Genomic DNA, 13,359 nt, shown 5'->3' on the forward strand with positions numbered 1-13,359 from the left:
AAGAAGCGAGTAAGTGATAGTGGTGACAACAGTTAGTATGTGGTAGTTGGTGGGAGCAAATCAATGTTCTCGGATTTATTACCACTGAAGAAGTTCGTGTAAATCTTTAGAACAAGTCTTCCGCGATTGTTCTATTGATAACTTTCTTGCTTATTCCAACGACGAAGTCAAGTTCATTAACCTTTGTCCATCAGCTTCACACCAATTTCCAAATGGAGTTGCAATTCTTGTTGTGGTTGTAGTTGAACTTCGATAATGAAGATTCAATCTTGTTTGGATGAACAGACTCCTTGAACTTCACCTAAGCCTGGTACTCGGTGTTAGCACGTTGTCCTCGTACTTTTCAATGAAGGAGAATTTAGCCTCTTGTTTATAGCCTAACTGTTTAGCCTTGTAATTTTCGGTGTGATGATTTGAGACTCTACTATATTCATCATTATACGAAGATCAAGCTTTACTCTGAACTTTTCTGGACTCATTGAGCTTTGGTTTGCTCAAGAGCATCACTTTAAGGTAGCCAATCGTGTCACTGCATGTATACGCAGGCTGCTTCGTATCTTTCTTCTTCGTCATTATATTGATTCAGAGGTTATATATTTAATTTTTGAACTTTGAAACAGCTCTCACAAAGTATTGAGAATTTCAAATTGCCTTTGGCCTCGTCAAATCTTATTATCAGTTCTTAACTATTCCTAAGCTTGGACCTATTTCCTTTTTGGCTAAGAAACCAATTGACCATACTCTGATGATTTGCAAAATAATCATAAACAGTGACTTCTATTTCTGCATCTTCACCTTCCTTTGCTTATTCGTCTCTCAATGTGAAATTGGATCATGTCGAAACACTACACAAGGATAAAAATAAAAAATAAAACAAATAAAAAAACTTTGTTCTCGGCACGGTTTCTAGTTCAAATCTCGATATCTTGTACTCTGGATTGTAATGGACTTGTTTTGACCCTCAAATTCTTGAGTGATCTTTCAGCCTTCTCGACATGGTTTCTCGCTCAATCAGTGAGGAATTCACGATCGATCGATTTGACGGAAGTGTGCGCCCAATTCTTATCGTTTTAGACAGAAACGTTAAGAGCATAATCTTTTCACAAGCTTACCAGACTTACCAGAAAGAGTTACGTGGGTGTGAGATTTGAGTTGTCTCGTGGTAAGAGTTAGTTGAAGGTTTTAGTACAGAAGGTCAGCAGATTATATCACCATCTTGTTGCAATTCATAAGCATCATATCGTTTCTTTTACAATGTTATGTGTTCGTCTCAATGCATCTTTTCACTACTTCACTCCAAGACTCTTTTGTTTGGGAGTACGTTGTTGTCGAAACACTTCTAGTAGTTCTACTTGGTGGTGATAGAGTTTTACGATGACAGTTTCTATTTTGTTCGGTTTGGAGTATGGCACTTTTTGTAACATGGTACGAAAGTTGTTGCATGCAACACTAGTTGACAAAGGAGTTTTGCAAATTGGTATTCGGAGGATCGAATATACAACGTGTGAGATTGTGCATTTTCAGGAAATCACTATTTGCTTAACTAGACAACAAATGGGTGGTCGATATCGCGAGCGGCCGACTGTGATATCGATGGCTTATTTGTTGGGTTCGTAAAGCAAGTGGGGAGGAAGACACATCTGTTCTCGGAGTACGTGAGGTTACGAATTTTTGGGTGATACCTACTCTCATTTTCAGTTTTGGTTTTCAGTACAAGTATTTTAACTTCCTTTAATTTAGTTATTTGTTTTTGTCGTAACAAATGTTTTGAGGAAAGTGTTTTCTGTTTTCAATTTTGAGTTCAGCACGAGTTTTCGACCTATATGTTAGTACATATTTATTTTGATGCTATCGTATTTTACGTATGTACTTTTGACCCTACATCAATATATGTTTTCAACTTTATATCTTTATAAGTATGTTTCAACTTTTACACTGATGGGGAAGAAAGTAAGAGCTTGGAGGCATGATAAAGGATTTTGCAACCCGCTCGCGACGGTGTGGCATATGAAGTAATATTTTGTGAAAACATGTTCATTTGAATAACATCTATAGCATGCATTTAACAATTAAAAGGCGGAATCATGCTTGCATGCATTCAAAAACAAAACATTAACCATGAAATTCAAAGCCTAGTAGATTGGTGAACCAAGACTCAACTCAAATCAAAGTGAGTTGAGAAATATACCTTTGTAGATTCCTCTTTGCATAAGCAAAGGCTAATCACCCAAAGAGAGGGCCTTCATTCCTTGCATCTAAAATCTATGGATTTGGATGGATGAAAAGGTTTCTCCAAGTTCCCAAAATTGAGAACCTCTAAGTCTCCACACCAAGGTAAGATTGGAGAAGAAATGAGTGACCTTGGAGTAGTGGGATTGCTAGATGCACCCTCCAAGGGGGGCCGGCCTCCTAGAGAGAAAAGGAGAGACAAGTTCTCACCAATTTTCTCTAAAAGAAACCCTTAATGAATTTAGGCTATAAAGTCCTTTATATAGTCACTTCAAATAAGTGACCTAAAGAACCAAAAGGCCATTCTCTCTAACATGGCCGGCCATAAGGGTTTTATTGGGCTTTTGGGCCTTTGTGAATTAAGTTGTCATACAACTTAAGTCAATGGGCTTGACGTTCGAAGCCCATTGGGCCTTGAGGCCCAAAACTAACCCGTGGTCTTTTAACGAACTTTATTCGTTTGATTAATTAACATATTAATTAATCCTTGCCATAAATAATTAAACCATTTAATTATTCTTACTCATCTCCATTGTTTCTTCAATCTCCACCTTACACGGTGTACGATCCATTAGGTTCCTTTTAGCGAGGCAGTGGGCGATTAAAACTCTTTAAAATCGATTGTGAATTGAAACTTACTTTCAATTCTCCCTTTAGTGTTTATACACGTTTAGGGCTTCCACAAACCAAGAGTGACACCTAGCAGCATATCATGGTTACCCAAGCTAATCAGAAGAGGTAGAGAACCTATTCAGTTTAGGATTACAAATGCAATACGGTCTTTTTCTAATACAATACTCTTGACCACATTGTTTGGTTTGATAGTTTATTTATTCATGTCTACTATCCAATGTGATTCGTGTGCTTATATGATTACCTTGAATGTGATTTAGAACGACTTTTCTAAATCTTATTCATACTCTGGCCAGAGATTCTTAATCATATCATAGAGTATTCTCCCTCAAACGGTTTGAAGGTTAGAGATCCCTTGTTGCGCATTCACTTGCCTCCATAGCTAAGTGGCTTAACCCCAACTATGCCGTGGACACCCTCCTTTTGGAGTGACTTTTGACATAATCAAAGATCAGGGACTTAACCACAAGACAACTATGATGCCTCAAGTCAAAGGACTACTTTGCATTATCCCAACCATGAGTTCTCATGTGACATGAATATGAGAACTCTTCGTTGATCGTGTTCAGTGGACTCATTCTCTATTGAGCACCTACGTACTTGTCTTGATGTCACACACACCAATGACTCGAGACTAGTCACTCTCCCTGAGAGAAGACACAGTACGTACTGATCTTAACGGACTGTCAATGCCCAATTGGCAATCCTATGATCAGGAACATTTAGGATGTGTCTACGAAAGAATGGTCTCATGAATTTAACTTCTTTAGATCGTATTCTCCCAATCACATATTCCTTGGACTTTATCGTTTAAGCATATAACATTTATATGAGACGGCTCAAACAATAATTTTTGCCCTTTATAGTTAAACTAGATTAGTTTAACATGTGAAATGTCCGTAAAGTATCATCATATGATTGGCTTTAGGGCACATTTCCAACAGCATATTCTCTTTGATGCACCCAGTCTGACTTGATTTCTCTTTATACATATACATATATTCTTCTTTCTATTTTCGAGTATCTCGGTTTAGTAAGTGATTTTAAATTTTCGGGACAAAATTCTTTTAAGGGGGGGTAGATTGTTAAATCCCACCCCCGAATTTATTTGTAATTTTATAATTTCCCAAAGTTTTATTTAAAATTTCATTTTGGTCACCTAGCTTGACTAAATCTGGACCCTTTATCTAGATTCCTAAACCCCCTTAAACTGCCACGTGGCAGCACCCTATCTCTCTCTGTCCCCCCTTCCCCCGTGACTCCTTCTTCTACTTCTTTTTGTTTCTGCTTCTCTCCCTTCTCTCTCTCTCTCTCTTCTTTCCCTATTTCACCGAGACACATACACACACCCAATTGCTTACCTGCATGAGGAAGACAATCATCATCACCATAAAAAACTCATCTTTCTCTCTCTTCCTCTCATCTTTGCGAGATCGGTGAACCCAAGAACCTCCGACGAGTTTCTTCATTTTCTCCGGTTAGGTAAGCTTTGGGTTTATCTATTTTTCTCCATTATTTCCGGTGACACCAAGCCTTTTAGGCCATTTCTCAAACCCTCGGGCTCTAGGCCAGTTTTAGCCAGCCCAGCTTCCCTTTTTCAGTATTTGGCCTATGGGCCGTGTCATTCATGGGCTCCGTGCATGTGGCTGTAATGTGTGTGTGTGTGTTAGGTTGTGTGTGTGTGTGTGTGTGTGTGTGTGTGTGTGTGTGTGTGTGTGTGTGTGTGTGTGTGTGTTTGTGCGTGTGTGTGTGGTGTATGAGTGTATGAGTGTGTGGTGCACGTGTGTGCGTGTAGTGTTGTGCATGCATGTGTGTATGTGTTCTGGCGTGTGTGTGAATATTGTGTGGGTTTGGGCTCAAGCCCAAACCACCACCCTTTTTATTCCTCAACCTATCCTAACCCAAAACCCATTTTCTTTTATTTAAATTGTTTTAAATCAAAGAGGGCCCCTTGGGCCATTTTCTAATAAGGGCTTTAAGGCCAATCTCTAAACCCTTGGGCTTTTGGACCTAAGCCCTAATCCGTATCCAAGTTCAAAACCCGTTGACCTAGTCTGACCCAATTGACTGACCCATTGACTTTGACTTTTGGGTTGACTTTCAGTTTCGTCCAAGACCCCCTAGGCTAATTTCGACGTCCTGAATCCGTTTCCGATGTCCGTTTTCCCAAATTAAATTGTTTGAGTAGAGTTTGACTAAATGTGCTATTTATGTGCTTAGGGGCAATTATTGTGACGTTTCCGTCTTCGCTAGTGGCGCAGTTTCTGGCAGCTAAGTACTGTGAGTGGACCCCTTCTAAAATTACATGAGTTTATAGTTTATTTGCATAAATGAAATGCATGCCTTATGAGTTTATGAATTGATTTTATGTTAAGCATGTTTATTGAAATGTTGATTATCGTCTCATCATCATTTTTTGTGAGGAAATAATTGTTAGCCTATATTGAGCTTTTTTTTTATATATCATATTTTTATAAAAACCATGAACTAGTAGACTATCTGATGGATGACGATAGGATGCTAGAACATGTTTTAGAAACCCCTCTTTATAGTATAGATGATGGATGACTTTATACTATGAAGTGGTTATTTTGAGAGACGTAACTTTTTGTGCGTACCTAGTGGACACTATGCCGCCTGAGGCGAGGATCTGATGTTGGCAGTTAGGCCGGGAGAAATAATCTCTAGCGAAAGGCCGAGGGACACGGAGACAGGCATTAGGCCGGGAAGGAGTTATCTCTGGCTACAAGCACAGAGACTTAGGCGCAGACATTGGGCTGAGAGTATTATTATTCAGTGATCCTACCAGCAGCACACCGCGCTTATGAGACGATTTACGAGACGATACACACGATGATTTATATGATATTTTTCCGCGTTATACCTGTTGAGATGTTTTAGGGCATGCTAAAGTTTCAGAAAACCTATCACTTATTATGCTAGTAATTTTGATTATTTATAAACCTGGGGATTAATATGTTCATAACTGTTTTCGTATTATGTGTATATATATATGAACTTGGTCCACTCACCCTTGTTTTGCGCCTCCTTTTAGGATTTAGAATCGAGGTATACTATCCAGACGTCAACGCTTTCGCAATGGCATATTCGAGTCCTCTCGATGTAGGACCCACATTCTTTTATTTATTCAATTTTATATTAATTCTTTTAGAGCTCTAGTTAGTTGTATGCTCTGAACACGTTCTTAAAAATTTAATTCATTGTATTTTAATTTCATAACCCTTATTTATTTCTTATTCTTAGCTTTTGTATCAATTAATGTCTTTCGTCACCCTCAGGTGTCGGCCAGCATGTGTCCATCCTAGTATTCGGGGAAAATCAGGGTCGGGGCGTGTCAAATGATATGGTTTTTTATAAGGAGAATATCAAGTAGTTTTTTTATCCATAATTTAACTTGTAAGTAAGGGTATAATTGAAGATTCTCTAAAGTCCTTCACCGTTTACCAGGTATTAGAAAGTTGGTGGAGAATAGGAGTTGAAGCTAGAAGAAAGACCTTTGTTAGGTTTTTTTGGTTTTGTTTTTCTTTTCGCTCTTCACATATATTTTAAAACAAAAATAAAGAAATAAAAAGGAAAGTGTTTGTTTCTTAGTACTATACGTCACCATCTCACCAACTCTACTGATTCTTGCATTATTTTCAACCAAAGGAGACAAACCCAAAGCAAGAGGGAGGTCTCCACCAACTCCTATCCATCACTTCCATTCTATCTAAAGCAAACTAAACCCATATTACTTTTCTTCTTCTCTTTTTTTTTTTCCTTTTTTTTTCAGAAAATGTAACAAAAACAAAAATGGGAAAATTGTTGGCGGTGGTCAAGGATTGCAGTTTGACGTGGTATGTTGTGAGTGGGCACGGTAGGTGAGCGACAGATGCTCTGCTCCTCCGCGCTGCTCCAGATACATGTACTTAGTTGGAAGGTCTCATCATCGAAAAACTTTTAGTTGTGACGGGAACACAGATGATACACCACGTGTTTTTATATAAGTAGTTAAAAATTTTAATTTTTAAGTTATTAACATTTAACATACATAATTCACCATTTATATAGAAACATATGATGTACCATTTAGTGTGACGGTCACATTTAAAAACCTCTCCTCAACAACACCCTCCCTCCCTCCTAAATAAGCACTCTTCCTCTCTCCTTTCATTCTCCCTCCCATTTCCCAATTTCCGCCATCTCTGTGAATTCTTCCCCTTTCCCTTGCCTCCATCTCTCTCTACTCTCTCTCTCTCTTAGCCCTCCCTCTGCTAAAGTACGCTGGTAGCTCGCAACACCCACATTTCCAGGTAATCATATCGGTCCTTCTTTTCTTTTGGTTTAATTTTCATCTTTTAGCATTCACCGACGGCGCATGTTAGCAACGACGTAGGACATTTGTTTTGACAAATGACGGCATACGTTACAAGAAAACGCGAGAAAGGAATGAGAATGATTTTTAGTTAAATTAAATACCACCAAGGACGGCGCACGTTAACAGTGTTTTGTTGGGTGCAGCGCAGGTGTGCCAGGAGGGGCCCAACGAAGCACAAACATGGTGGTCAACGTTATCATGAGGGAGTCAACGATGGTAAAGCCGGCGGAGGAGACGCCGAAGAAGACGTTGTGGAATTCGAACGTGGACCTGGTGATTCCGAGCATCCACACGGCTAGCGTCTATTTCTACAGGCCGAATCAAAACGGTGGGTCCAACTTCTTCGACCCGGTGGTGCTCAAGCACGCTCTCTCCAAGGCCCTTGTGCTGTTCTACCCCATGGCGAGGCGGCTGAAGCGCAATGACGACGGTCGTATCCAGATAGATTACGGCGGCCAGGGTGCTCTGTTTGTTGAGGCGGAGACGGGCTCCATTCTCGATGATTTCGGGGATTTCGCTCCAACCCTGGAGCTCCGGAGGCTCATCCTGGCTGTTGATTACTTTGCTGGCATATCGACTTATGCGCTCTTGGTGTTACAGGTAAAATTAGTTTTTCGGATGGTCGTTTTCCGTGTTGTCGTGTAAGCTATAGGACACGTTTTTTTATTAGAGGCAGATTGTCTGCCCTCCCATTAGCATGCCCTTCACATCCCCTCCTACGTTATGCGGTCACGGTTAAGCTACGTTAACATTTTATATTGATTTTTTTTATAGAAATAATAAGACATGTTGACGTGGCTTAATCGTGACCGCACAAATAGAAGGAGATGGGAAGGGCATGGTAAAAGGAGGGTAGACAATCTGCCTTCTTTTTTATTTGGTCAAACACATTTTATTTGAATTGGTCAAGTAATTAATGATCATATTTCTTGTCCTCATATAAGCATAGGACAATGCTCCATCTTGGTAGGGGTGTCCTCCTAAATTCAGCCTATGTCATGTTGGGATTAGTAAATTTATTAGTTAATTCTCTATGGATTCTCTTTGCGGAAATTTAATATCAGTTTATTACTGTGAAGTTTTGTGGTTTTCAACATTTGGTACATGAAGTTTTTTTTATCCCAGAGTCATACCTCAAGTCATAATTTTGGGACAGTTTTATACATCCGTTGTTTTCCGTTAGATCTTTTGTTAACCGATGACGTGGCACCCACGTGGACAATAACTGAGCGCCACATGTCAATATGGGCCCACTTCAATATTAAAAAATTTTAAAAATACAAAAAAAGGTCCCACCCGCCTTCTACCTCACCCAACCCCTACAACCCGCAACCAACCCCTTCCTTTCCGTCTTCTATGCAGTCGTTTCGATCGCCGGCCCCCTTAACAAGAAGCAGAAGCCCAAAATCCTTGTCGTGAAGCCCCCCCCCCACCTTTCTTCCTTCACTCCTGCGACATGCATCTACGCCTCCCCAGCTTCGATCTTTGATTCCTCTGCAACCCCGATTCTTCTCGTCCCTTCGCCAATGGAAATTAGGTTTTTTTTTTTTTTTTTTTCTGGAGCAGTGGAGAGAGAGAAATGGATAGAAATTAAGCTTTTACAAATTATAATTTGAGTGTGTTAGAGGAGATGGCAGGTTGCAGGTTGCAGAGAGAGATTTTAGAGAGAGAGAGGGGAATTCGGAAGAAATTGTGGTAGGAGGAGAAATATCCACATGGGTTAGGCTTGTAGGGATTTTAGAGAGAGAGAAAGGGGGATGGGGAAGAAATTACAATGGGAAGAAGGAAGGTTGGGGGAGACTGGTGGTGAAGGAAGGCTGGGGGAGAGGGTGCGGGTTGCAGAGGAAAGAAGGAAGGCGGGGGTTGGGGGAGAAGACAGGTGGGTTTTCTATTTTATTTTATTTTTGTGTTTTTGTATTTTTTATATTTTTTAATATTGAACTGGGCCCATATTGACACGTAACGCTCAGTTATTATTCACGTGGACGCCATGTCATCGGTTAATAGAAATTGTAATGGAAAACTTAACGGATGTATAAAACTGTTCCAAAATTAAAACTTGAGGTATGACTCTGGAATGAAAAAAAAACTTCATATATCAAATGTTGAGAACCACGAAACTTCAGAAACTAAGATTAACCCAAAAAGAAAAACATATTGATTTTTGACAATTGACTGCGTGCCCTTTAGATTTCGTATCTTTAACACGGTCAACTGATGGATCTATAGTTTAGAAAATGTGGGCTATGTAGTAATAGTATTGAGATGGTCATTTGGTAACAGAGTGATGCTATCCACAAATCTCTGTTAATTTATACCCTTTAATTTTTTTTCAATTCATTCAATTCAGCAAACGATAATTGAAAAGAATGTGAAATATAAAAAGTGGTGCACAAATAGCAACACCATGATGGGATTTTGGACTAGTGATATTGCAGGTGACTTTTTGGCTCGAGTAAAAGTCAATTTAGCAAGTAGTTGGCTTGTAAAATTTTTATGCGTGTAGACAATTTGGAGTAAACTCTGCGTTTAGATTATAACCTAGTGTTGAAAAACATACTACTTGTATTGCATATAATTTCTGAAGGCTAAAAATCAGATTTCTTAATTATATCATTAATTCTATTTGAACTTTTCCACACTTATTTAGAGGTCCTAATCTCCATGTTGATGAAAGTTCAAGAAGCTAATTAGGAAAAAAAGGGGATGTCATTGTTGTTGACCATGTTAATTATTCAACAGTCGAGCTTATAAGGAATGGTTCAGTTTTTACTCTTTGCAGGTCACGTACTTCAAATGCGGAGGAGTGTCACTTGGTGTTGGAATGCAGCACCATGTAGCTGATGGATTTTCTGGTCTGCACTTTATTAACACATGGTCTGATATAGCTCGTGGTCTTGACCTTACAATTCCTCCATTCATCGACAGGACATTGCTTCGTGGCCGAGACCCACCTCAGCCTGCATTCCACCACATTGAATACCAACCTGCTCCACTGATGAAAACCCCTCTGCAAAGCGCAAAACCTGGTGCTGCAGATACTACCACAGTCTCCATTTTTAGATTAACGCGGGATCAGCTCAACATCTTGAAATCCAAGTCTAAGAAAGCCGGGAATACAGTCAGCTATAGCTCATATGAGATGTTCTCAGGTCATGTTTGGAGATGTGTATGCAAGGCAAGTGAATTTCCCGATGATCAAGACACCAAACTATATATTGCCACTGATGGAAGGTCCAGACTGCAACCACCACTCCCACCTGGTTACTTTGGCAATGTGATTTTCACAACAACACCAATTGCTGTTGCGGGGGATCTCCAATCAAAACCAACTTGGTATGCTGCCAGCCGTATCCATGATGCTTTGGTCCGTATGGATGATAATTATCTTAGATCGGCCCTCGACTATCTTGAGCTTCAGCCTGATCTGTCTGCCCTTGTTCGTGGAGCTCATACATTTAGGTGTCCAAACCTGGGGATCACTAGTTGGGTTAGGCTGCCAATCCATGATGCCGACTTCGGATGGGGTCAGCCCATTTTCATGGGACCTGGTGGAATTGCATTCGAGGGGTTGGCATTTGTATTACCAAGTGCAACCAATGGTGGGAGTTTATCGCTGGCCATTTGTCTGCAATCCGAACATATGAAATCCTTTTCAAGGTTGTTGTATGACATATAAGCAAACGATATGCCTGAGAAGTTTAGCCTGGTTTGAGTTACGGCCAGCCAGTCATCTTCCGGTTTGCCTAAATTTTCGAAAGTGGTCGTGTTTCTTTCCTAGTGCTTTTTTGCTCATTCACGGCTAATGTCAGTGGGAATACTTATGTCGGTTGACTATTTGCTCGACCTGATATAGAACATAAGTTGTACACATCTAAGGACTTTGACAACAATTCTATTACTCATTGGAACTAAATTTACATAATGTTTAATTTTGTTATCTCACTTTGGTTGCACAAAGGATAATTGTCTGTGTTGAACCTACAATCTGGTATTAAGTTCCCAAAATTTCGGAATCATGTATGCAGAACCTAAAGATCTGTTTTCGTTTTATTTTTACTGGTGTGATCTTACTTTAGTCATATACATTTACCATGTTTCATGCTATTAATCGTCACCTATATTTTTGGTTCTTGGGTTTAGGATTAAGGAACTCAATGCTTTTACTAATTTGCGGAAGATGAAAATGCAGATAATCAGTAAGAGAATGCTGAAGTACTGTTTATAATTATACACAACAATCCTGGTACAAGCGTAAAAACAATTTCTGTAAACTTACCAACAAATAGGATTAATTATAACAAATAGGATTAACAGATAATAACCATAGAAAATGTGAGAAATTCCCAATTAACAAAGCAAAGCTTATCGGCCAAACAAAAACAAACCTACCCTCATATTCAGTATATGTCTCCGACGAATCGGAATATGTCATAGTAAGTGAAAGGGAAGAACAAGAATCAAAGCAGAGGTTACTTGCAGCATGGTTTTAGTGATGAGAAAAGGCTGCTGGGACCTTGCGAGCACTGGTGTTGCACTACTTTTCTCAGTTGGGCGTCGATGACCTACATCTGCACCACCATTTGCCCCTTTCCCTCTTTGGTTCTTCCTTGAATCATCCGTTTCGTATTTTTCTCCATACACATTGACTGAGCCACCCACACCAGCACGCCTCACTACCACAGAACATTCAGTGCAACATTAGTCAGTGGTTCGAAAGATCAATCAACTGAATAATAAAGATAACTTCTTACCATGAATTTCTCTTCCTTCTACACCATGTTCGTGTTCTAACTCGTAGACGCTCGTGCGGGCCAAGATTGAAACGGCATGAGTGCATAAGATGAATAAGAAGCATGTAAGTAATTTCATTCCCATTCCTTTCATTTTGTTTAAGACTGCCAAAAGCTAAAGGTTTATGCCTCAGCCTTTAGGGATGCTTATATTATATATTCTCTAGTTTGTAGCTACACATATTTAGAGAATCTAAAAAGGAACTCAGCAAATGGTAGCGTCAAAGAGGAGCAATCCATCTGTTGGATAAGCAGGCACATTCCGAAACCCTACCATTTGTTCTTTGGAGGAATATTGTTAAGCTTAGCTATACTAATACATATATATTTGATAACGACATACTAATTTGATCAATGGGTAAAGGAAGCCTTCCCTTTTCTCTCTAAAAAAAACCTAATTTCTGAAAGCCTTCTTGTTGTCCGGGTTGAATATCAGAATGCGCAACGAATCAGACTAACAAATAATAAGAATATTATTAAACAAACGAGAATGCCGAAACGGCTACAAAACCCTAAGAGACAACATTGTAACTAACTTCTTCTCTAATGAATAACAAAGCACCCTATTTATAATAAACTAATCCTAATCTCTAACAAAACCTAATTCTAACAGGCTAAGCTCAGAAAACCAAACATTCAAATAAACCAAAATATTAATATTTTCCAACACCCCCGTCAAACTCATGGCGGTATACGACATGGGTTTGCAACCAAGCAGATGCGGACTGGCTCCGTTAGGTGGACAGACAGACAGGCAGGTTCCGCAACTCGAACAGACAGATAGACAGGCTCCACAACGTAGACAGACAAACATGCAGGCTCCGCAACGCGGACAGACAGGTGAACTAGCGAACTAGCAAACTGATTCTTGCTAGCAAGCTGATTCTGGCTGGCAAACTGGCTAGTATTGAGAGTATGGAAAGAAGCCGTCAATAAACGGACGAGATTTCCATACCTCAATTGTACCAACAAACGAATAATGCCAACAACTTGTGTGGCCCAAAAACAAACTTAACTATGTTTTTTTTCCTTGCCCGTGTGGGCCTAAAACTAACAGCAAACAATTTTCTTTTCCTTTTTTTTTCTTTCTTATTTTCTTTTCCATTTTTTTTTCTTACTTCCCTTTTCCCTTTTTTCGTTTTTCCTTCTTTCTGGACTGACAAACTGGAGATGCATGCCATACACCTCCAGCATTGGTGCGGTGACGGTACGATTGCTGGCGCGAAGCAAGCAAACTTCGACAAGGCACAGAGGTTCAAAGGCGGTCAAGCAGCGGGCAGTCAAGCTGCAGGGTCGATTAAGCGGTGGTGTAGGCGTGATGCTTAG

General features: G+C 39.7%; 1 protein-coding gene and 1 long non-coding RNA gene across 3 annotated transcripts; one reads left to right on the forward strand and one right to left on the reverse strand.

The window, feature by feature from the left end:
* The first annotated feature begins 6,927 nt into the window (after positions 1-6,927).
* Positions 6,928-11,185, forward strand: LOC103443992 (shikimate O-hydroxycinnamoyltransferase-like). 2 transcript variants are annotated; one of them, XM_017334144.3, is made up of 3 exons: positions 6,928-7,175; positions 7,389-7,840; positions 10,023-11,185. In XM_017334144.3, the coding sequence occupies exons 2-3, from the start codon at positions 7,421-7,423 to the stop codon at positions 10,917-10,919; spliced, it is 1,317 nt and encodes a 438-aa protein (XP_017189633.1). In that variant the 5' UTR covers positions 6,928-7,175; positions 7,389-7,420; the 3' UTR covers positions 10,920-11,185. The 2 variants fall into 2 exon arrangements, with proteins under 2 accessions (XP_017189633.1, XP_008381122.1); XM_008382900.4 differs by having other exon boundaries at positions 6,957-7,175; positions 7,384-7,840.
* A 263-nt stretch (positions 11,186-11,448) lies between these two features.
* LOC114827027 (uncharacterized) lies at positions 11,449-12,171 on the reverse strand. Its single transcript, XR_011571392.1, has 2 exons — positions 11,995-12,171; positions 11,449-11,916 (listed from the first exon to the last, which is right to left on the reverse strand). It is a non-coding gene; the product is annotated as an uncharacterized lncRNA (long non-coding RNA).
* Positions 12,172-13,359: the final 1,188 nt, after the last annotated feature.

The sequence above is a fragment of the Malus domestica genome, chromosome 09 (assembly GCF_042453785.1).
Source record: "Malus domestica chromosome 09, GDT2T_hap1".
In the NCBI taxonomy this organism is placed as follows: domain Eukaryota; kingdom Viridiplantae; phylum Streptophyta; class Magnoliopsida; order Rosales; family Rosaceae; genus Malus; species Malus domestica.